Genomic DNA, 22,351 nt, shown 5'->3' with positions numbered 1-22,351 from the left:
TTCTTTCCCTTGAGTCTTGAATGTTTGTTCTGATTTGAGGGAAGGGAGTATCTTTAAGGGAGTACCATTTAAGAAAAAGAATTTACTAACAGGTAAAGTATTGTAAAGTATGAAACAGTAAAAAAAAAACAAATTTTCATATGTTTTCCTAAATATGATTTATTATAATAAAAGTGATACATTATTAAAATATACTTAATATTTCTATATTCTTTATTACTTTTAAAAAATATTAAGTAAAATAATTTTTAATAATATTAAGTAAAATATATGATTTATTATAATAAAAGTTATACATTATTAAAATATACTTAATATTTCTATATTCTTTATTACTTTTAAAAAATATTAAGTAAAATAATTTTTAAATAATATTAAGTAAAATATATGATTTATTATAATAAAAGTGATACATTTATTAAAATATACTTAATATTTCTATATTCTTTATTACTTTTAAAAAATATTAAGTAAAATAATTTTTAAATAATATTAAGTAAAATATATGATTTATTATAATAAAAGTGATACATTATTAAAATATACTTAATATTTCTATATTCTTTATTACTTTTAAAAAATATTAAGTAAAATAATTTTTAAATAATATTAAGTAAAATATATCTTAAGTAAATTTATTGATAAGGAAACTGTAGAGCAGTTAAAGGAAGTGATTTTGGTTTTCTTAAACTTATAAATTTTTTATAATATTTTTCTACTGTACCAGTTTCTTGTTTAAATCTATCCCTGTCTAACATTTCCAATTGTTGAAGTTTTTGTGCTATTTCATTCTTGATTATTAAATTATACTTTTTCCCTTCACCCAGTTCTTTCATGTCTTCTAAAAACTGTGCTCTTTCTTCTATCTCAGAGACCACTGTAAAAAAAATATATTTTTTATTAGTCATAAATTAACAGTCATTTTTATTTTATTTTATTTTATTTGTATAATCAGCAAACATAAACTGCAAAGGCATTTGTTCAGTTTATAATTAAAAATTTATTGTTGCGCAACTTCTGATTACAAAATTGTATGCAAGCCAAAAAAATTGTACATACATTTTTTAAGAGGAATTATAAAAACAGAGTCTATTATCCAAAGATTTTTATATTAATAGTTTATTATTCGTACTATTAAAGATAACTTAAATATTCATTTACAAAGTTTAACTTTTAACTGTAAGCATTAAGTTATGGGAATACAACTGATTACTTACAACCATCATATATTTCTTGTGTTGTCATTTCTTCATTTTCATCTAGACATTTTTTTGTTCGGACAACATCATCATTATTTATTGGAATGTCTATTCCATATGCCATTAAACTCTGCAATCGTGCCTTCTCTAAATTGGATGGTGCTAAAACAAAATTTTTCATAACATAATAACATTAATGGAATATAAGTGAATTAATTTTCCTGTAACTATAGAAGTCATAGTTTTATTTTTTATCATCTATTGCATAATAACATGCATTCAAATGAATTAATTTGCCTACAAATGAAGTCATTGTTTCATTATTCCCACGTTTAAAGATAAATTATTTTTTTATTGCTTTAATTATTTTCAAATTTCTTTTAATTGTACCTATCTCTATAATGAAAGCACAATGAGCTTAATTTTAAATTGAGACTCACCTACTGTTTCTGTAGTTCTGTAATACTTAAATTCTGCAGCATCATTGGAAAATGTCAACTTTTGAACTAGTATTTCTGCCTTGATATTATGTATAAAAGATTATGTGTAGAGAAGAGAGAGAGATTATGTGCAAGAATTGGCATCATTCAAACAGACTCCACACGCCAGAAACAGGTAGGTAGAATTCTCAGGAAAAAATTCAGCCAACCCTTGTAATCAGTAATCTCTTGCGTACATATATGTAGCTTCAAGTATGAAATTTATTCTTTAAAACTTACTTTATTTTTCCCACATAATAATGCATGGGATTCAAGAATTTTTTTTTAAAGAGAATATTTTAAAAATAAGTTTATTTTCTTCAAAATATAAATGCTGGTTGTTGTAAATACTTAAATCATTGCAATTATTATAAAATACGACATATGTATTATAACCAAACACTGTAATCAGACCCATGACAGAGCTCATCTTATTTGTGCTGTGGTAGAGGGGAGAAAATGTGGAAGGGGAGAGTTGGTGACCCTTTAATCAAGGTTAAAAGATCAACTATTTTAACCTTAGTATTCAACTATTTATTCCTTAGTATGGTGTTTTTATATACACATGTATTTGTTGTGAATAACTGTACAAACTAAGTTTGTACATATTGTGTTTTTTAATATTTATTATTTTGCAGGTAAGTTTTAATGTTTTATATTCATAGATAAAATTACTATTTTTTTCTTACATAATATTTAGTCATATATGTTTTTGTATTTTTAAAAGATTTTCTGTTTTAATTATAAATTTTATGTAAATTATGTTTTTATGTTCTAAAAAAGTGAGTAGTTGTTCTTTAAGCTACTAAAAACTTTTAGGTATGTCTCCTATGCAGTTCTAGGGAATGTAATGAACACAAACAAAACTTTTAAGAGGTACATGCAAAATTAGTGAACAGGTAAGGACAGTGGCTTAATGTGATCCCAAGTAAATAATCCACTGAATGAAAATTACTGTAGACCATAAAATTGAATTACTTTAGTCTAAATACTTTGAGATCGAGTTTTGGAAAAAAGTTATATCAATTTTAATTTATTCAGTATCACAACTGATGTACGAGACATAATATGAATAAAGGCTCACACCAGTATAAACACATTTTTAAGACAACAAACATCCGAATTCTAATATACTGGGAAAAATATGAAGCAAAGTAATTTTAGCCTTCTTCACTTAGCCAAAAATACTGTTATTGACCAGTATCCACCAAAAAACAGTTAAATTAGGTCTTCAACACATTAATTGGTTATGTTGTAAATATTTTTAATTTCAGAAAAACTGATTCTGTTTACATGATGGTATAAGTTTATAAAAACTATGGATACATCATTTACTTGAACATTCTTTCCATTACCAAAATACCTCAGTTTAAATTCTAAGTAAATTAAATTTATTTTCTCTAATTTTAAAACGCTCCAAGACCAGAAAGCAATCTTTTAAACCTGCTCAAAGATCAGAAAATCAGTTGGAAAAAACTGATAAAAATATGTTTTTTCTTGTAGGAAATTTATCTTTGGCATGTAAATTATATAAAACTTTGCTGATAGGGTCAGTTTTTTAGGGCCAACAATCAATCACAAAACACAGGCTGTTTTAAAACAGTGAATTTTTCTGACTGATTTTTACTTGCCATCAAAATAAAATAAATGCTATTCCATTTTAACCCTTCAAATTCAGAATTTCAAAAATCCTTAACACTGTAAGAACAACATATATACAAATTTTCATAAATTTATGTTTAGTAGTTTTTGCTTGACATGATTTTTCAATGTAAATATCTAAAAACCAATTTCTAAATTTTTCAAATTCAACCTTGAAAGGGGTGAAGAAATAAAAAAATTTGGGACTGATTTGTAAACAAGCTATTCTGAAAAGTGGAACAGCGCTTTTTGCACATGCATAGACTTTTAAGCATTACTTTAATTTTTTTAATCTTGTTTAATATATTTTACAACAATGGTAGTTTAATATTTAAATCTTAATGGAGAATTGAGAGATTGTGTGTCTTTTTATCTCCATCATCCATGCACTCTACACAGCTACTGCATGCGTCTCTTTCAATTTCTATCATCGATGAACTGCACACAGCTATTGGCGACCAAAGTGTGGGAAATAATTGTGTCACATGTACTGTAGAATTGGAAGGAATTCTCAACTATAACTAAAAATAATTGGGGGTCACAACTATTCGAACTGCTGAATAATTTCATTCATATCTCCATTATTTTCAGGATATTTAATGAAAAACAATATTCTTGATTAAATAAGTTATAAGCAATGGCAGGGGAACACACACCCACCCACCCACACACACACACACACACACACACACACACATATATTATATATATATATAGAGAGAGAGAGAGAGAGAGAAAGCGCTCAAGACGAGAGTTGGCCACTTTCACAACATAAAATTTTTTATGTTTGTTATTTAGTTTCATACCTCACTTACTTTATTAAGTTGAATTTTCTTAAAACATGTTTTGTTAATTTCAAAAAGTGATAAGTTCATTCAGTCAGAGAAATTCGTATATTCGCCTTTATGACAGCTGATTTCTTTCACAACCTTCATTATTGCTGAAATAATTGTTTATTTAGTGTGAATTGTATCATTTTAATTTTTAATAAAATTGAAGATTGTGAATAATTAAATGTTTCAAGTATTGATATTGTATTTAGAATAGAAAAGGGAAGATTACAAGTAGACAGAAAAAAACCAAAATTTTCAAATCCAACCCTTAAGTATTCTAAATTTATTTTCTTCAACCAAATAATGCAGCAGATGTAAAATTTATTTTCAATAAAATGCAACAAGACAGCTTAACTGCAACATTGGTTCAAACAGTTCCTCTAAATTTGTTACTCCAGTTCTCCTGGGGATGTTGTCAAAACATTTTATTAACAGTGCCTGATTTGACTAAAGAAAATATGTTTTGTTTAAATTTGAAATTACATATTATGAAAAAAATCTAATTTCTGTTTATTCTTGTTTAATAAAAAGGAAAGGTTTTATATTCTGAAAAATTTGTTCTCTCATTTTTGAAATAGTTTCTGAAAAAGCAGTTACCATGAGTATGGCTTTGAATTTTGATTTGCTTTGACAAGCATTTTTCATTCTTGTTGGTAATAGTGTATTTCTGTGCACTGGCAGTTATTTTGTGTCAGGATCATACTGAAAAAACACAGTTTCATATCAAATGATGATTTTTTAAAATATATTAGGGTCGATATCAAGTTGCTACTGTATATAAACACAAATCTCCTTGTGGTATTTTTTTTTTTGCTCTAAGAAATATAGAAACCAAATTGACACAAATTTTTTTCATGTTGAGATCCTCATGCAAAATTTTCCACACAATGATATGGCTTCAGCTATCATTCTGACAAGTCAGCAACTCTTGGCTAATTTTTTATAGATTTTCATAAGTTCAACGTCCATGTTCAGGAAGATATGCAATTATCCATGTCTGGGAAGATATGAAATTTTCCTGGTAAACCTCAGTAAGCATTTAAAAACAATTCGATTAATATTTTGTTCAATTTTATTAAATTGACACTTGCTCAGCCTTTAAACCTAGCATTATTCTAGCACATAACAAAAAAACAACTGCATTAAATAATGACTCGCAATCAACTGACTGGCCAAGAAGTAGTAATTCAGGGTTCAGTAAAAATGGTCACCCAGATTCAGGAATGTCCAAGTGCTCAGTCAGTTCTCGCTGCTTTCTCAAAGAGGTAGAAACAGCCTCATTACAAATAGACACACTTTTGATAAATGTATTTATTTATCATTTGTTTTCTGTATTTCATAAATCTAAGGGGAATTGAACCATTCAAAACTTATTTTGTAAATTGTATTTGGTCCTATTATTTTTTTGTGAAAAGCATTTGGGTTAAATGCCAAAGTTTATTTTTCTGCTGAGGGATTTCATTCCTTTAAATATTATAATTAGTCCGTTAAAGCAAAGTTAAGATAAATTCCTTCTGTAAGTTTTATTAAAATCAATTTTTAAATAATACATCAACTCACACACAGATAATTTAATTTACTTCATGTATGAACTTATCATCAAGAAAAAATATTCAGAACAGTGTACAGAAAAATAATGATTATGAATAATCAGCAGGAAATATTTATTAAATTTTTTTTTTTTTTTAATAGGTGGTTTTTAGTCATCACATTCTTTTATTTAATTAATAGCTGACCAGCAATGTTTTGTTGCTATTGCTAGATTTGAGTGTATATATATATATATATATATATATATATATATATATATGAACCCAAATGAAAGTAAAACATTAATAAACTGAACATTGCGGAACATCACAAAATTTAAACTTTCCCTCTTCCAATCTTCACCCCCTTATATTATATTATATCTTCACCCCAACTAATACATATTCTGAATATGAACCAATTCGGACTGTAAATATAATTTTTAGAAATATCTCGACCCCAACCTTTGTTTGCAAAAAGTATTTCTTTCACTTTAATATACTGTATGTTCTGAATATGACCCAAATCGAACAATAAATACCATTTTTCGATAATATATCCCAGCGCCACCTAGCGGGTCCATTTTTTGCAAAAAGTTTTTCACGAAACTAATATATATTCTGAATATGAGCCAAATCTGACCATAAATACATTTTTTTGAAATATCTCGATCCAAACTAATTCAGAAACCTTTATGGCCATGCGCACAATATCTCACGAAAGTTTAATCGCAATCGGATGAATGCTATAGGAACGCATACGGGACAAACAAACATTCATTTTTATATATACGAAGTCTGTAAAATTAAGTAATGAGAATAGTTTTTTTTGGCAAAGTGGCAACACTGTATAGTTACTAGTAAACATATGTTATACGAACAGCTGATTTATATTAGGTATTGATATTTTTAATTTTTTGGTGCCACATGGAGATGTGAAACCGAGTTTTTTTTTGTGCGTTACAAAAATGGGGGTTACTAATTATGAGCAACACTGTGCAGTCAGTGTTAAACTCTGAGAATGCTACTGAAACTTTTTCAAAATTTAAAAGGGCGTATGGAGATAACGCTCTGTCTCGAGCCCGAGTTTTTAGGTGGTTTAAAGCATTTTCAGATGGCCGGGAACAGTTGCTGACAATCCTCCTGGAAGACCGTTAATGTCAAAAAGTGACGACAATGTTGAGCGAATCGGAGACTTGGCCCCATACGACCGGCGATTAACTGTCAGAATGATTGCAGAACATTTGAGTTTGAACCATACCGCAAGTCCATCAAATTTTGACAAAAAAATTTGACATGAAAAAAGTACAGGACACAAGACTGTATAAATCAATGTTTACCAAGAAATTCTTGAAGGACTGCGGAAAAGAGTTGCCTGCATGAGAACAGCTATCAAAGACAACTGGATGCTGCATCATGACAGTGCCCTGTCTGTCACACTGCACTCTCAATTAATGAGTTTTTGCCAAAGAAAAACATTCCTGTAGTTTCTCAACCACCTTATTCACCTGACTTGAGTCCCTGCAACTTTTTCCTGTTCCCAACTTAAAAACACCACAAAGAAAACCATTTTGGAAAAGTAGAAAACATTTTAAAAATGTAACCGACCATCTGAAGTGTATTCCGGTTTCTGAGTTCCCATACTGCTATGAAGAGTAGGAAAACTGTTTGAAGCATTGCATGGCTTCCCAAGGGAACTATTTCAAAGGTACTAGTCCAAACTTTAGGTACTAGATTTTGTACTGGAATCACAACTACCAAAGAAAATGTGATTTCACATTTTTTTAGAAAATAACTGGATTATAAATAAAAGGTTTTTCTGAACCAGTCTCATTACTTTATTTATAAACCTCGTATATAAGATTACAAAACCATTTACAACACAGTACTTTTTTAACTAGAAAAATTTAGTTAACCAGATGAAACATTCAATTAATTATTGTAAATATTATTTACAACTTACCTTGAAACAACCTTTTTGTTTACCTTTGGTACTTTTTATTAAAAAGAAAAAGTTTTAATGTACAAAAATAAAACAAGTTTTGACAATATACAATATACATGGAGTTCATAAAAAAACAGGTGTTAATAAGTATGAAACAAACAAAAAGGTTGTTTCAAGGTAAATAATTAATGTAATTTAACCAGTTTCATATTTTAATATTAATTTAACTATTTTATAAATATGTATTTATATTATATTTGTAACGTGATTAAACAATATAAAGATTTGATGTAAAAATTTATTTTTAAGTTTTAATTCTTGAAAATCTAGTTTATCAAATTAATTTTATAACAAAAATAAAAATTAATGTGCTAATTGTAGTATCATGTATTTGTAGGGATTAGAGGTCTGGGATTACATAAAAATAACCATGTCAGCCTTAGGTTGATTTCCTGTACAGCCATCAGATAACAAAAGGGTCCACAGGTAAATCTAAGGTAGAGTTGCTAAAACCAAATCATGCATATCCCAATAACATAATAAAGCTAAGATAAGATAAAGTATATCCATAGAACAGATTATCACTGAAGGCTTCCCTTCTAGAAGTGGGCATCTGTCCTGCCGACAGTCCCTCAGGGTATCATTATTTAGGTATAAAGATACTCCTATCTAGGATAAAGTATCCTATTTGATGGAACAAAGATATTGGGTTTTGCAATTCCATGATCGGCTCAGATGTACACTAAGAGAAACTGCTTTCACTCCAATACTAAATAAGCATCTGAGAATAAGCTCAGTTTTCTTTAACAAAAATCCTCATATTCAGAATTCTGTAGCATATACTCTAGGCATTCATTACAAAGTCTTCAGCCACTTCCCCATTGAAGTTTATGTCAGATCCATACTGCACACAAAACAGTAGCCGAGTGAAGAATCTAAGAACTGTATGTTGTTCTCTATGAAGATTATAAACAAACAAATGTAGTAGAATTTTAGTTCTAGAGAAAAATATTCGTTAAATAAAAAAAATAATAATCTGGCCAGTTTACAAATTTCTTATTAAAATTCTTATGTATATTTCTGTTAATTTAAAAACGTTGACAGCTACTAAATTTTATTTGCATTTTTTTATTAATTTAGCCTTCTTATTTTCTTTCTCAATGAATCACTCAAAAACTGGTAACAGCTAAGTCAGCCTACATACGTACCATATTGTTAAAAAATTTTGGAAGGTGTATCTTGTCAGAAAGAATAACTCATCTTATCAGTAACATTATCTTAACATATTTTTACTTAGAACTTTTAATGGGTTATCACAGCATGTAGCATCCAATATGACTATGAAAATCAGGCTTGTCAACTATTAAATAAGCCTGAAAATTTTTGTGTACCAACTAATTTTACACTACAAAATCTGGTACCTTTCAGATCACCTAAATTTAGAATAAGGTTGATAAAATTTGTATGAACAATAAAAAATAAAATACTTTCTAAATACAAGAGAGGTACATTTGCAAAATCTTTTCTAAGCTAGTGTGCAGATCATTATCATGTTTCAGAAGGTTGTTAAGAGCACTCATCTTGGGTTAGGAAACTCCCTTTTTTATGTAATCAAACAATATATGATCTTTCTTATGTTGTGTTTGGTTAATATGTTTAGTCAAATTTGATGCATTTATAAATTTCAGTATTGTTGAGCATATATTGTCACAATTGTTAAATTTAACATGTTGTATGATCAATTTCTCCGAGATTTGTGATAATTGATGGTGTGTGTAGTTATGTCTAAAGTAGATCTGACTGTTGTAGTATTTAGTGCAAAGTCTGCAGTTAATTACTTTTAGATTATGTTTATCTACCAATTCTGTTAATTTTTCACTAATTTGTTTTGTTTCCAATTTCAAAACCAAAACAGTACTTTCTAAAAATCTTTGCATTTATATTTGAAAACATATGTCCCTGAATGCTTAACATAGCTAACACATTTAACCAGTTTTCATTAATGATTGCTTCTTAAACATTCTGTTTTAATTCAACAGAGGGGGCTAAATGAACACTTGGATAAATATTTGTTGTGCAGGGCTGTGAAATATCAGCAGTGTCTTTCTAATAGTAAAAAAAAAAAATATTTGTTCTTTAAAACCTCAATTATGTCTGGTGCTTAACCCTCATGTTACTCGGATGGAAATTTGTCATTGAAAATGCAGAAAATCAGACTTCTAAAGGTGATATGGTGGAATCAAAGTAAGGAATTATTAGAAATAAATTCGGATGGATTTTTGGCTGAATGATTGCCATTCTTCTGTCGGCCAACAATGAGAGTGCAGTTATATTAACATTCAAATGCATTGCAGTGTCATCTAATTCTTTTAAAACAACAGCTGTGACATTCTCTTGAACTTTTAGCATGTCAAGAATAGTTTGAATATGCTAATTGGCTTTTGACTTTGTTAAGTATCTTCAACTGAAATGAATTTGCTAAGGGTTCCAGTATAACGGAATACGTAGCAATTAATACTACAGACACAATAAATGAAGATTTGCATTTGGTAAGCATTTTTCTTATTGCTGCATTTCCTCTTCAGTTAAGGTCTCTAATGCATTAGCAATAACAAAGTGTTCCTTAAAAACACAGATGCTCTTGTATTTCTCTGATCATCTACTCACACAATTTAGGAATGCCAAAGTGATCCTTAGAAACATGGATGCTCATATTTCTCTGATCACCTAGTCTAACCCACTGGGTTGGTCTGGTGGTAAACTCATCATTGCAAATCAGCTGTGGAGTTCTAAGGTTCAAATCCATATACTTTTATATGGATTTGAATACTAGATTATGGATACCAGTGTTCTTTTGTGGTTGGGTTTCAATTAACCACACATCTCAGAATGGTCAACCTGAGACTGCACAAGACTACACTTCATTTACATTCATACATATCATCCTCTGAAGTAATACCTTACAGTGGTTCCAGAGGCTAAACAGAAAAAGAGAGTGATCACCTAGTCTCATAAAAGTTAGGAATGCTAACAATATGGTTGAGTCATAAAATGGTCTCACAAAAAAATGTAATTACTTCTTGATAGTTTAAAATTTCTGGGATAATATTTAAGTCATTCATGACAAGGTTAAGCTTCTGAGAAGGGCAATGAAGTAGAAGGCTTTTTTGTACTTTTGTCTCAAGATCTCCTGCACACTTTCTTCTCTCCCAGACATGGTGGGAACATCAGGATCAAAAATTTGCAACAAAACTTCAGTTGGTTTGGTCCTCCAAGCTCTATAAAGCCTAAAATTTCTTTGGCTTTCATCGAAGAAACGTAATCCAATAGACAGCTGTTGTTGGGCAGAAATATCCACGGTTTCGTCAACCAAAATGCTGTAAGTGTAAGCTTTTTTAACCCTTGTGATCATGTGTTCCCTGATTGTAGCACCGCATACATCAATTTTTTTTCATTTTGGTTAGGTAGCTCATTGATATGACGCGTTTTTCGATCCATGCTCAAAATGGTCTTTTAGTTGTGAATTTCGTTTGCTTCGATGTGTAAAATGTATAAGTCGATAGGTAAGTGTTCATTCTGATTATTGCCTTTGAGAGGTAAATCATGTGTACCATTAAAAGTGACTCAGAAAACAATTACAGTACTTTTTTTCTATCAATTTTCGTGAAGACTGGTTAAGTTGGTTGTCCACTATAACGTCTTCCACAAACGATTTTATAGATTCCATTGCAGTCTGAAGCCCCTGGGACTGTACATGTGCTTTGCAATAATCATGCACATCCTTGTACTTAGTGAAAGGTCTGATGAAAAGAGAACCCCAACTACCTCATATCGTTCTGACTGACGGCGGAAACAACACACAATATTTACAGTAAGCACCCTTGAGTCGCCTTGAACAAGCTATCATTCATCATGGATAGCTTGTTGGACTGATATTCATCAGTCCAGACACTGGTGATTGAATTTCCTCTTGAGGTGTTTGGCATCTGCCACAAAATATTAGTTCTTCAAAGGTTCCCAGACATTTTTTCTTAACCCAAATAGTGCTCACCCTAGGCCGACGAATTTTTATCATCATGACAACTGTCGTCTTCAGTTTCACTTGCACTGTGTTGCTCATCGGTTTGACCGTAGAAGAAGGCCCCACTAGTCTGAACCAGAGAATGGTTGTACTTCCTTGTCATCATTCTCATTGCTGCTGCTGTTTTTTTTTCTGTCTTACATTCACTGCAAAAAAAAATAATTTAATTTGGCCTTCAAACATGGATGTGGATGCGGACGTGGCATCTCTTTGCTTCGGTTTGACAAGGAAGGTTCTAAATAACATTTTTGTAAAAATTAAGTTTTATACGATACAATATAATTATACTAGCTGAGCTTTATTCAGAAACACTACATCATTATAATATTAAAAATTTATTAAACTATTATCAATAGAACTTTATCGGACATGAATTTTTTATAAACCACTTTTTTGAACTCGGGGACCCCAAATCGGATATTTCCATATTATATGGAAATACTATTATTATTATTATATGTATATCATAATTATAAATTTGTCACAAGGTAGTTAAATGTTTACCTTTCTTTAACAACGAATTCAAGGTAACTGGAAACGAGCCGATTCTACTGATATAAAAACCGAGCATTTACCGAAAGCAATATTAGCAATTAGGCCACTTTTGAATTATTTTTAGTTGTTCATCAAAAGTATTGATTTTTTTAGCACTTCACAAAAATTATAAACTTAAATACGAAACTGTATTTTATGTTCAAAGATCCAAAAGAATCCCTACTGGCGTTAACACTTGCAAGAATATAAAGATAACAAACAAATTTTAAGTTACATATACTTTTAAAGCAAGAGCCTCACGTATGTAAATTTACGTTACATACATTACAAATTTACTTACCAAAGATTTACTATTCATTCTTATATTAAATCACTATATCCATTCTTATAATAAAGTGAGTGGCAGTTGGCCGGCACGAAAAAACAAACTGCATTAATGTAGTAGGCGATCTACCGTTGTAGTTTCTTAGTTCTTAGATCGCTAGTCAATGTTGGCGAGCGTAGGTTTAAGTTTGGTTACATTGTATTTTTAATTTAGTTTATTTACTTTTTTAGTTCAATATGGCATTTCAATGGTGCAACCTAAGAACTAACTACAGCGGTAAATCGTCTACTACATTAATACCAAACAAATTTAAGATATTTTTACGACTACAGTCGTAAAAGATGCATACACTACTTACACACTTGTGTGAAAGTAACAACACTGACAACCAAAAATCCGAACATTCATGTATAAATAAATAGCTTCTGAAATATTCTCGTTGCGTCGTAGTTATACTCCCGTCCCGAGACGCAAGTGGTAAAATAAGTGACGGCGCCAGCGTGTAACATTAGTTATTAAATTTTCTCACAGATGACGCGAGTTTCAATTTTGTAATTAGTTTCTTTCAAATGTTACATTTTCAAAAATGTGTTTATATATATATATTTTTTTTAATTTCTTCCATCTCGGAAGGTGGGGTAGCACCCATGATGAACACTTATCTTTTTCCTGTTTAGCCTCCAGTAATTACCTTTCAGATAATACTTCAGAGGATGAATGGGGATGATATGTATGAGTGTAAATGAAGTGTAGTCTTGTACATTCACAGTTCGACCGTTCCTGAGATGTGTGGTTAATTGAAACCCAACCACCAAAGAACACCGGTATCCACGATCTAGTATTCAAATCCGTGTAAAAATAGTTGACTTTACTAGGACTTAAACGCTGGAACTCATTAGCTGATTTGGGAAGACGCGCTCACCATTTAGACTAACCCGGTGGGTTATCCCATGATGTACACTGTAAATATTTTGCTGTCATGTTTGCAGCATTGGTTCTAGAAGCAATTAATCCTTTCCTAAAATACTTCTTTTTTTTTTTAACTTTTTTAGCCACTATAGGGGCAACCGATAATCGCCTAAAATACGTTGCCTCGATTGGCCCTAAGTGACATGGCGGTGACTGCCACCCTAGCTCAGGCTCCTTATAGAACCCTCCCATCGGGATCCCTTCTAATCATAGGGTCATTACGACAACTTCTGGATTGCGAAAATGCCCCCACTAGGAGGGCTGCCCTTCCTAAAACTATCCTATTGGGGGAGCAGGCATGCGTTGCACATGCCCCTCACCCTAAAATACCTACAACTTGAAAGGTTTACATTTATGTTAATTGTTTAAATAAAATAGACAAGATAGAAAGTATTTCTTATTATGTTAAAAATACCACTTTTTAATGTGTAGAAAGATCATCTTTTTACTTCCCTTTAGTTGTACAATGTGTTTTGTACAAAACTGAACAGCAAAAATTTTAATTGTAATTGATTAAATTTAAATATTAAAAAAACATAAATAGACCTTTGCACTCATTAGGGAAAAAAACATTTTTGTTATTAAAATAATAAACTAAAAAAAAAGGATTATGTATTATGAAATATGTTATTTCAGAGAATTAATCTTTTGTCCTCTGAACTTTTGGAATTTATATTTTAAGATATTTAAAGATTTTTTTGCTATAAGTTATGCATATATTTTGATGAACAAATATCTTCATAAAGTAATATAAAAAAAATATTATAAAGATAAAGGTGAATTAAGTTTCCTATTTAATTTAATGAAATGATTAAATCAATATACAGTAAATATATATATGAGAGTATATATAGTAAATATTACTTTTTTTATTATTTTCCAAGAATATTTTTAATGATAAACCCTTTTTTTTAATATTATCATTGTAAAAACTCATAAAAACTATCATATCACTTCAAATTGCTTTTACGGCATTTCACTGATTAGTGAGCACTGCTATTTTCACTTTGGATTCAACTAATGTTATTGTTGGAAGTTTCCTTGATTTAAGAAAATAATATTTAAATTTTTTTATCAATTTACAAAATATAGAATTTAATTACACTATTCGTTTTTTTGTTTTGGAGTGGTATTACAACACAATCTTACAGAAAAAATTAAATACAAAAATAATCAAGCAAAAATAAAATGGTTAAATTTAAAAGGCTGAATTCAAAGTACCATATAAAACAAAACTAACAGAAGGAAAATCTCACTTATAACAAAATCATTAAACTTAGCACAATGTTTTTCATTTACATACCTGCTGCTAATCATATCTAGCTTCAAAGATACAGTGAATACACAGTTCATTATATAATCATCTACCAACCAAGTCATAAATGCAAATCATAAATCAACTAACATAACCAACAACCTTGTTACTCTACATATACACAAAAACTAACTAATGTTAACATTCTCAAACATAAAATATACAAACACACAAAATGTACATTAAATAAACAGATTAATTCAAACCAAACACACTTTTCAACCACAGCCTAAATGTACGGCTTCCTAAATCAAGAAAACTTTAGCAATAACATCAAGCGGTTCCAAAATTGGGAAATAAACAGCAATATCAATCATTGTTGTTGATATTATGTTTTTAAAATGTATTAAAATTGTTCGGTTCAATTGGCCATTTAAAAATTCATTGGAATTTTCAACACCAACCTCATGAGCAAATATTATATTTACTTCTTATGAATAGTGTGTGTGTATGCACTTCTATTGTACCAATATTCAGTTTTATATTATTATTTCATCCAAATTCTTTATACTATTCAACTTTGTAAATGTTATACTGAAAGTTATATCTTTACTGAACGTCAAAAGTAATTATGATAATTTTTGGTCATATTGTTAATCAGCCTCTAGCAATGTATTGGAAGGTGATTTATTAATAGGAGGTTATTAAGAGTACTAGAAGATATTCCACTTTTTATCAAATATGATGTATAATTATTATTAAGCTTAATAATAACTTCTGTTGTTTACCTGCTGAATACAGAAAAAAACATTATTCCATTCCTAAATACACTATCTCAAAAATACACAAATTCAATTAAAACATTCAAATCAAAGTTTTTAGTGAAAACCCCCAAAAAAATTTATAAAATAATTTTTTCAAAGGGATTAAGTTTTTTTAGAAATTACAAATTATGAAATTTATGAATTTCAGTTTACAAAATGAATTACGTACCTTTATTATTTACTGGTTTATATTTTTCTCTTTCATATGCTCCTGACTGTATAATTGAAAATTGACTTCTTTTAACAAATGATTTTAGTTTCTGTTTTAAAGGAATATTTTTTACTTTCCTATCTGATCTGATTACCATATCTGGAAGTGGATCTCCATTTTTAACCAATTTTCCAATAGCTGCTTTTTGAACAATAGAAAGTTTACTTTCATCTAGTAACTCTGAAATATAAAACAGATCCATGTATTGTAAAACTTTATGTTTAAAGGGACGTTAATAAACACCTTTGAATTCACTAAGGGAACTAGGAATAAATTTTGTTGTTGCAAACAACATTTCTGGTGGTATGTTATTATTTATCTGCCTCGAATTTATGAGACATTTACAAATGAATTGGCTCTATAAAATGTAGAACTAGGCGTGGGGTTCAAGTTTCCGTGAACTCTTAGCTAGTTCAGAGGGCAACGATGTAGAGCACATTCAAATCCAAATGAGGGCTGCTGCAAAGGCAAAAGCTGAGTTTATAAAACACTGATGTAAATGTCTACTGAGGCATTTACATTGGTGGCATCCCAACGAGGCCTGGCTTATTACTATGAGATGTAAAAGGGCAAAAGATGACTCCCATTACAGCCCATTAGGGCTAGAAATGGGGGGGGGGGGTGACCAGAAGTGTCACAAGCTCTTCCCCTACGGGGTTCAGATGCTAATGCCAAAAATCCTTAAATTTTATTTTCAAGAAATACATTTTTATAGGTTTTTTAATTCATACCAGCGATGTACATGATGCTTCACAAAATGTTATAAATAATAAAAAGCAATAGTGAATTACAGCAATGTTTTTTGTTGGACAATTTATGTTGAAATCTCAAAGGAGGACAATGACTTCATTAATTAAGAAAGCTTATAAACTTTATTTTGGTTGTCCAGTTGGAGACAAGACAACCACCAGCCCCCACATAGTGTTGTTCAACTTGAGCAACTGACCTTAGAGCATGGCTTACTGGAAAAAGAAGCTCAATTCCTTTTGCTGTGCTTATGATCTGAAGAAAATCCCATGATTATGTTTCAGATTTTTACTATCTCATACAGGTTGCTGGTCATACATCCAAAACAAAACATTTGATCATATACCCCCTATATACCATCAAGCTTTGAAATCTGTATTGCATGATGAAACCTTACCTACTCCAAAAGGCCAACGGAAGATGATCTCTAGAGTGAAGGATGAGAGAATTTAAAAATGGACCTAGTTACTGAAAATGCTGAGGACTATTTGCCATCCGTATTAGGTCCGCACCTAATTTCTTGGATGGAACTGAATTATCTTATTCGTGATCTTGACTTACCTAAAAAGAAAGCAGAGCTCCTAGGTTCCAAACTATAGGAATATCATCTACTGCAGGAAAATGACAAAACATCTGTTTATCTCAATTGTGAAAAACATTTACTATAGTTCTTTTCTTCAAAGGATAATATAGCCTTTTGTACAGATATTGAATTGTGAAATATCTGGGTTGTGAACATAAAACTAGAACAATGGTACTTGTTTATAGATGGTTTCAAGGCAAGTTTGTAAGATGTTCTACTTCATAAAGAAAATGTGCTTCCAAATGTACCTGTTTACCATGCTACAAACATGACAGTCGTATGAGACTTTACTTGATTCTGTGAATTATAATTCTTACCAACAGAACATATGTGGTGACGTAAAGGTTATAAAACTGCTTGCTGGAATGGAGTTTGGTTATACAAAACATAACTGTTCCCTATACAAGTTTGATAACCGAGAAAAAACATCCCATTACACTGTAAAAGAATGGCCTGTGCATGAACACTACGAAACCAGGACAAAGAACATTTTACATGACCCACTTATAGATCCATATAAAGTATTCTTACTTCCACCACATATCAAACTTGGTTTGATGAAAAACTATGTGAAGGCCATGAATCAAGAGCAAAGGGGACTCCAACATCTGCAGGAGAAATTTCCTAAAATTAGTAATGCCAAAGTCAAGGAAGGTATCTTCATTGGACCCAATATAAATCTAATGAAAGATATACATTTTGATGCGTTTCTTCAGGAACAGAATGGGAAGCTTGTCAATAACTCTTAAAACACAAAGTACCTAATTACAAAAAGATAACTGACAATATGATTTGAGGCATATAGAAATATGGGATGTAATATGTTTTTAAAGATGTATTTTCTGCATAGCCATGTAACCTTTTTCTAACAAACCTTGCAGATGTTAGCAATGAATAGGACGAGAGATTTCACCAGGATATTTCAAACATGGAACATCGTTACAAAGGAAAATGGACACTGGCAATGCTTGCAGACTAGTGTTGGCAGCTAAAAAGAGATACCTAATACTCATACAAGAGGAAGACATGCAAAAAAACAATCAGTTTGGCATGTAGAAAAACATGTCTGGCATGCTAAAAGTTCCAGTTCAGTTTATAGACATACATTTTTTAATTCCTGTACCTTAAAGTACAACATTAAAAAAAAACAATTATTGTTTCAATATTGTAAACTCCAAAACTATTAGCCTTTAGCTTTAAAAATACCGCTAAATTTAGTGACCCTCAAAACCTTATGTTAGAGAATATTTTTTTAAAACATTTAAATTCAGGAGATAAAAATCAACAAGAAGCATCAATTTTCATTCAGGAAGCAGAAAAAAAGGAGAAATTTGTTCCACAGTGTAATTTTAAATAAATATTTTTTTAATCTTTAATAACATAGAATATTGTTATTTTTAAATAATCCAAATAAATATTATAATAATTAAAGTAATAAAATCAGATTTACTAAGTAAATTTTAAAAAATGCAAAAGAATAAAAAAATGTTCTAATGTTGAAAATAGAATTATTCCAAGCAACAAAAGAAATCATGGAGCCATTAAGTTGTCTTCAAACTGATCTTCATGGATCCCATGACGTACAAAACATCAGTTGTTGGCTATTTTTCAGTTGTGATTCATTTTTTCATCAGAGCCCTTTACACTCTTGAATTGTTTACACTATAGTAAACTAATAAATTTGTTGTATGTTTCACACTTAAATATTATGCATTTAAATAAATAATAATGTAAAAAGTAAAAAATAGTTTAGGTGAATATACTTAAAATATAATTATAGAAATATACGTATGCTTTACAAAATAAAGCTAACATTATATAATCATTCATGAACTGTAAAAAATGTAAAATTTCTACTTACGTTTTACTAATTTCTGTGTCTCTTTACTATATTCTGTTTTGCCCGAATGATATAATCCAGCACCCTTACAAACCGGAATGTGTTTTTCATTCATTATTATAAAAACTTTTGTTAAAATGTGATGTTTACCAATCTAGATTCTATTGAACTAATTTTCAAATGTTCATATAAATTCTACAATATGGATTTTTAGTTTAAGCAATTTTTTGGTTAAAATATCATTAAAAAAATTATATTTCTAATAAAGCAAAATAGTTCACGATTATCTTAGGTTGTCATAGTGACCACTTGAACTTGTTTCTTGATAATAAAACTCGATAAATCACCGAAATAGGTTTTTAAAATATTTGCATCTTTATTTTTATACAGAAAAAGTCTAGTAAATAATGAAAAAGTGCATTATTGCTGTTATTTCCTGTCTAAAATGATTCAGTACTAGTCTTCAATTCCTTCAAAAAAATTGAGAATAACCGGGTCAATTAGCTGCTGGATTGTCATTTCCTTCTTAAATTGTACTAATGAAAAACCTTCAAGTCGATGACATTTATATTAATTTTTATATCGTAGCAAGTAAAAAAATCTAGCAAGTAAATTAAAAAAGTGGAAATGTATATACAAAATATTATTTTAAAAATAACATTTAATTTTCATAATTCATATACATGCACCTTGTTGTCATTATACTTTTCAAGAAGGCCGTGATTACCATCTATTTGTGATTTTAATATTTTTGTAACGTAGTATTAACTATTTGGTTTTTATTTGGTACGTGACGGGTATTCTGGAGTGAACTGAAATGTTTGTGAAGTTCAAGTCTCCATTTGAACTAGGTCCTATTGAAACATCACTTGATTAGTTTACTCTAAATTAATTTTTAAAAAAATAATAATTAGTTCGAAATTGACATTTGACGATATAAGTTCTGTTAATTAGTTGCAAGCAGTTATTCAATAGATTTATCGTGCTCGTTATGTTATCTGTTTAGGAACTGTAGTTTTTGAATCCGTGCCCTCTGATCAAAGTCCTGAGTGTTAAAAGTTCATTAGGAGATTACGTATTCATTGAGTGATTGTTTTTGTTTCAGTGAAAGACATTAGTTTCTGAGGTTACGTGAAGATTGGCCTATTTAACTAGAAAATTATTAACCTTAAAGATGGGTCCATTGAAACGGGTAAGATTGTAATTAATTTTTTAATTTATACATTTTTGTAGGTAAAATTAAGTTAACAGGCATGCTGCAAAAATTACTCTTTTACATAAATCAGTTTGTAGTAGCTATTTTTTAATCTTACCGCATATTTCGATGAAGTTTTAACCAAATAATGAAACATTAAATTAGTTCTATAAGTTTCCAAGGAACTTGTCCAAGTTACATTTTTTAAAATTATATTTAACAATTTTTAATCCTGTGTTTAAGTTTGATAGAATGATTGACTTAACTAATATATCCAATAAAGTGCAGTTAGTACCTAGTCTGATTCAAGGTTAGAGTGGTTTTTTCACAATGGTGGAATATTTACAGGCAAAAAGGTTCCCAGTGGTGAAAAAGAAATTGATCTTATCTATAGTATAATTATTTTAATTTTTCTGAAGGAATTTTTGCATTTATAATTTCAAGGTCATATGTATCCTCACCAGAAAGTGCATCTACAATAAAAAATGGCTTCTAACAATCACTGTCTTCTCATGTAAATGTTACAGTATTTAATGATACATTTTTCTTAAAGGTCATAATATTTTTTTCCAAATGCTTAATCTCATTTAGAAGTGTTTATATAAGGTGAAATTTTTGTCATTTGTAACTAAATTGTGTTTAAATGTTAAAAAGAAAACCTTGCATGTTTTGACAGTTTGAAATCTTTATAGCAGTAAATTGATTTTATCATTATATGTAAAAAATATTGATACAAAGAAATTAAAATAAAACCTAAACGTTAATGAAAACAAATATTTTTTCATTATAAACTTGCATATGAAATTGCATTCCACATAAATCTGTTACTTCTGAAAATTATTTGTAAAAACTTAAAACTGAATAGGGTAGCATTCTATTTCAATTACATCAAATGATAATTTAAAAACATGTTTTATGCTTATTTATACACTTTCTTAGAGTTTATGCAATTACATAATATTTATTCTGTAATTTTGTTAAAAAAATAAACATTTCATTCTGGTATAGACACAGTTATCAGTCCGTTATAAATTTATTGTAAATTTTGAAAAAAATTTCTGTTACTTTTTGTATTCTTTTTGGTACTTATGTATTAACGCCACTGCAGCTACAGCTTTTATTTAAAAACCAAGTAGTCAATCGGATTTCGGTGGAAAATGGGCCGATATAGTTTAACATAGATTCAAAACAGCAAAGGAAACGCTCATAAATCTGGGAACTATTGCACTATCAGAATAGCATCTTGTATATTAAAAATACTTATTCGATAATTTAGAGATGAGTAGAACATGTGATAGAAGGGATATTGTGTAAGATGAAGATCTATTCGGTTTCAAAAAGAACATAGGCACAAGAGGGTTCATTTTCACTCTCATTTTAATTTTATGAAGCAGGTTTAAAAATAGAATTCAGCAACATAGTACGTGTAAATCTGGAAAAGACATCTGATAATATAGAATGGAATAAAGTGATATTTTAAAGAAAATTGCACTGAAGTATAGAAAAAGAAGATTTATACAAATCTATACAAAAATTAACTCGCAATGACAAGAGTAGAAGAAATAAGCTCTAATTTAGAAAGGAATGAGACAAGGATGCCCGTCTATTGTTTTTCAAATTGTATATATGAGAGCAAGTCAGAAATTATCTACACTTTCGCTATAACACGCCTTCAAGGTTTTCATACTGCCTTCTGCATATACATGTTTAGAGTGGGTACAACTGTGGTGATGTGTGCAACATTTGATTCCAGTCGTGTCATTTGCCTTATGGCTATTACAGTGTAAACACGTCCACTCTGCTAACAGTTTACATAAAGGAGGAACAGCAAGCAGTGACTCATTTCTCTGTTCGAAGGGAGTGAAAGGAATTTAAATTCATCATAAACTTTTATCATAGTATGGAGACAATGCTTCATCTTATAAAAGTGTTTTTCATGGATTGTGAAGTGTAAAAGTGGCCAGATGAGTGTGACGCATGAAGAGGGAGCAGTACACCCATCAATCTCCATTACAAACAACAAGATTCAGAAATCTCAAGAGATTGTTCTTGCAAATAGGAGGAGAGTTACCATCGATGAAATAGTGTCTTCTTTGAACATCAGTTGTGGTTCTGCCCGTCAAATTATCTACAACGAGCTTGGCTTCCATAAAGTCTGCATGATGTGTACCATGACAGCTTACTGCAGAACACAAGCTCA

General features: G+C 29.9%; 2 protein-coding genes across 2 annotated transcripts in view; one reads left to right on the top strand and one right to left on the bottom strand.

The window, feature by feature from the left end:
• Window positions 1-502: 502 nt before the first annotated feature.
• Window positions 503-19,488, bottom strand: LOC142329590 (UPF0193 protein EVG1 homolog). The gene is made up of 4 exons (XM_075374296.1): window positions 18,978-19,488; window positions 15,745-15,966; window positions 1,218-1,361; window positions 503-877 (listed from the first exon to the last, which is right to left on the bottom strand). Exons 1-4 carry the CDS (start codon window positions 19,069-19,071, stop codon window positions 636-638), a joined length of 702 nt encoding a protein of 233 aa, XP_075230411.1. The 5' UTR covers window positions 19,072-19,488; the 3' UTR covers window positions 503-635.
• Mcad (Medium-chain acyl-CoA dehydrogenase) overlaps window positions 2,202-22,351 on the top strand; it is a 44,987-nt gene continuing 24,837 nt past the window's right edge. The window contains exons 1-2 of the mRNA XM_075374295.1: window positions 2,202-2,316; window positions 20,062-20,148. Coding sequence (XP_075230410.1) covers window positions 20,131-20,148 — 18 coding nt within the window. The 5' untranslated portion in view covers window positions 2,202-2,316; window positions 20,062-20,130. The remainder of the gene's footprint in view (window positions 2,317-20,061; window positions 20,149-22,351) is intronic.

Source organism: Lycorma delicatula, chromosome 8 (assembly GCF_047948215.1).
Source record: "Lycorma delicatula isolate Av1 chromosome 8, ASM4794821v1, whole genome shotgun sequence".
NCBI lineage: Eukaryota > Metazoa > Arthropoda > Insecta > Hemiptera > Fulgoridae > Lycorma > Lycorma delicatula.
The sequence above is the reverse complement of the archived record's forward strand: the minus strand, read 5'-3'. Positions and strand labels throughout refer to the sequence as shown.

Excerpts from the sequence above, each read along its gene's own strand:
- LOC142329590 (XM_075374296.1), bottom strand. The coding sequence starts at position 19,071 with ATGAATGAAAAACACATTCCGGTTTGTAAGGGTGCTGGATTATATCAT. Across the intron at positions 15,967-18,977 it reads GACACAGAAATTAGTAAAAC|AGTTACTAGATGAAAGTAAA; the intron begins GTAAGTAGAAAT and ends TTTATATTTCAG. Across the intron at positions 1,362-15,744 it reads TAAACCAGTAAATAATAAAG|CACCATCCAATTTAGAGAAG; the intron begins GTACGTAATTCA and ends ATTTTGTTTTAG.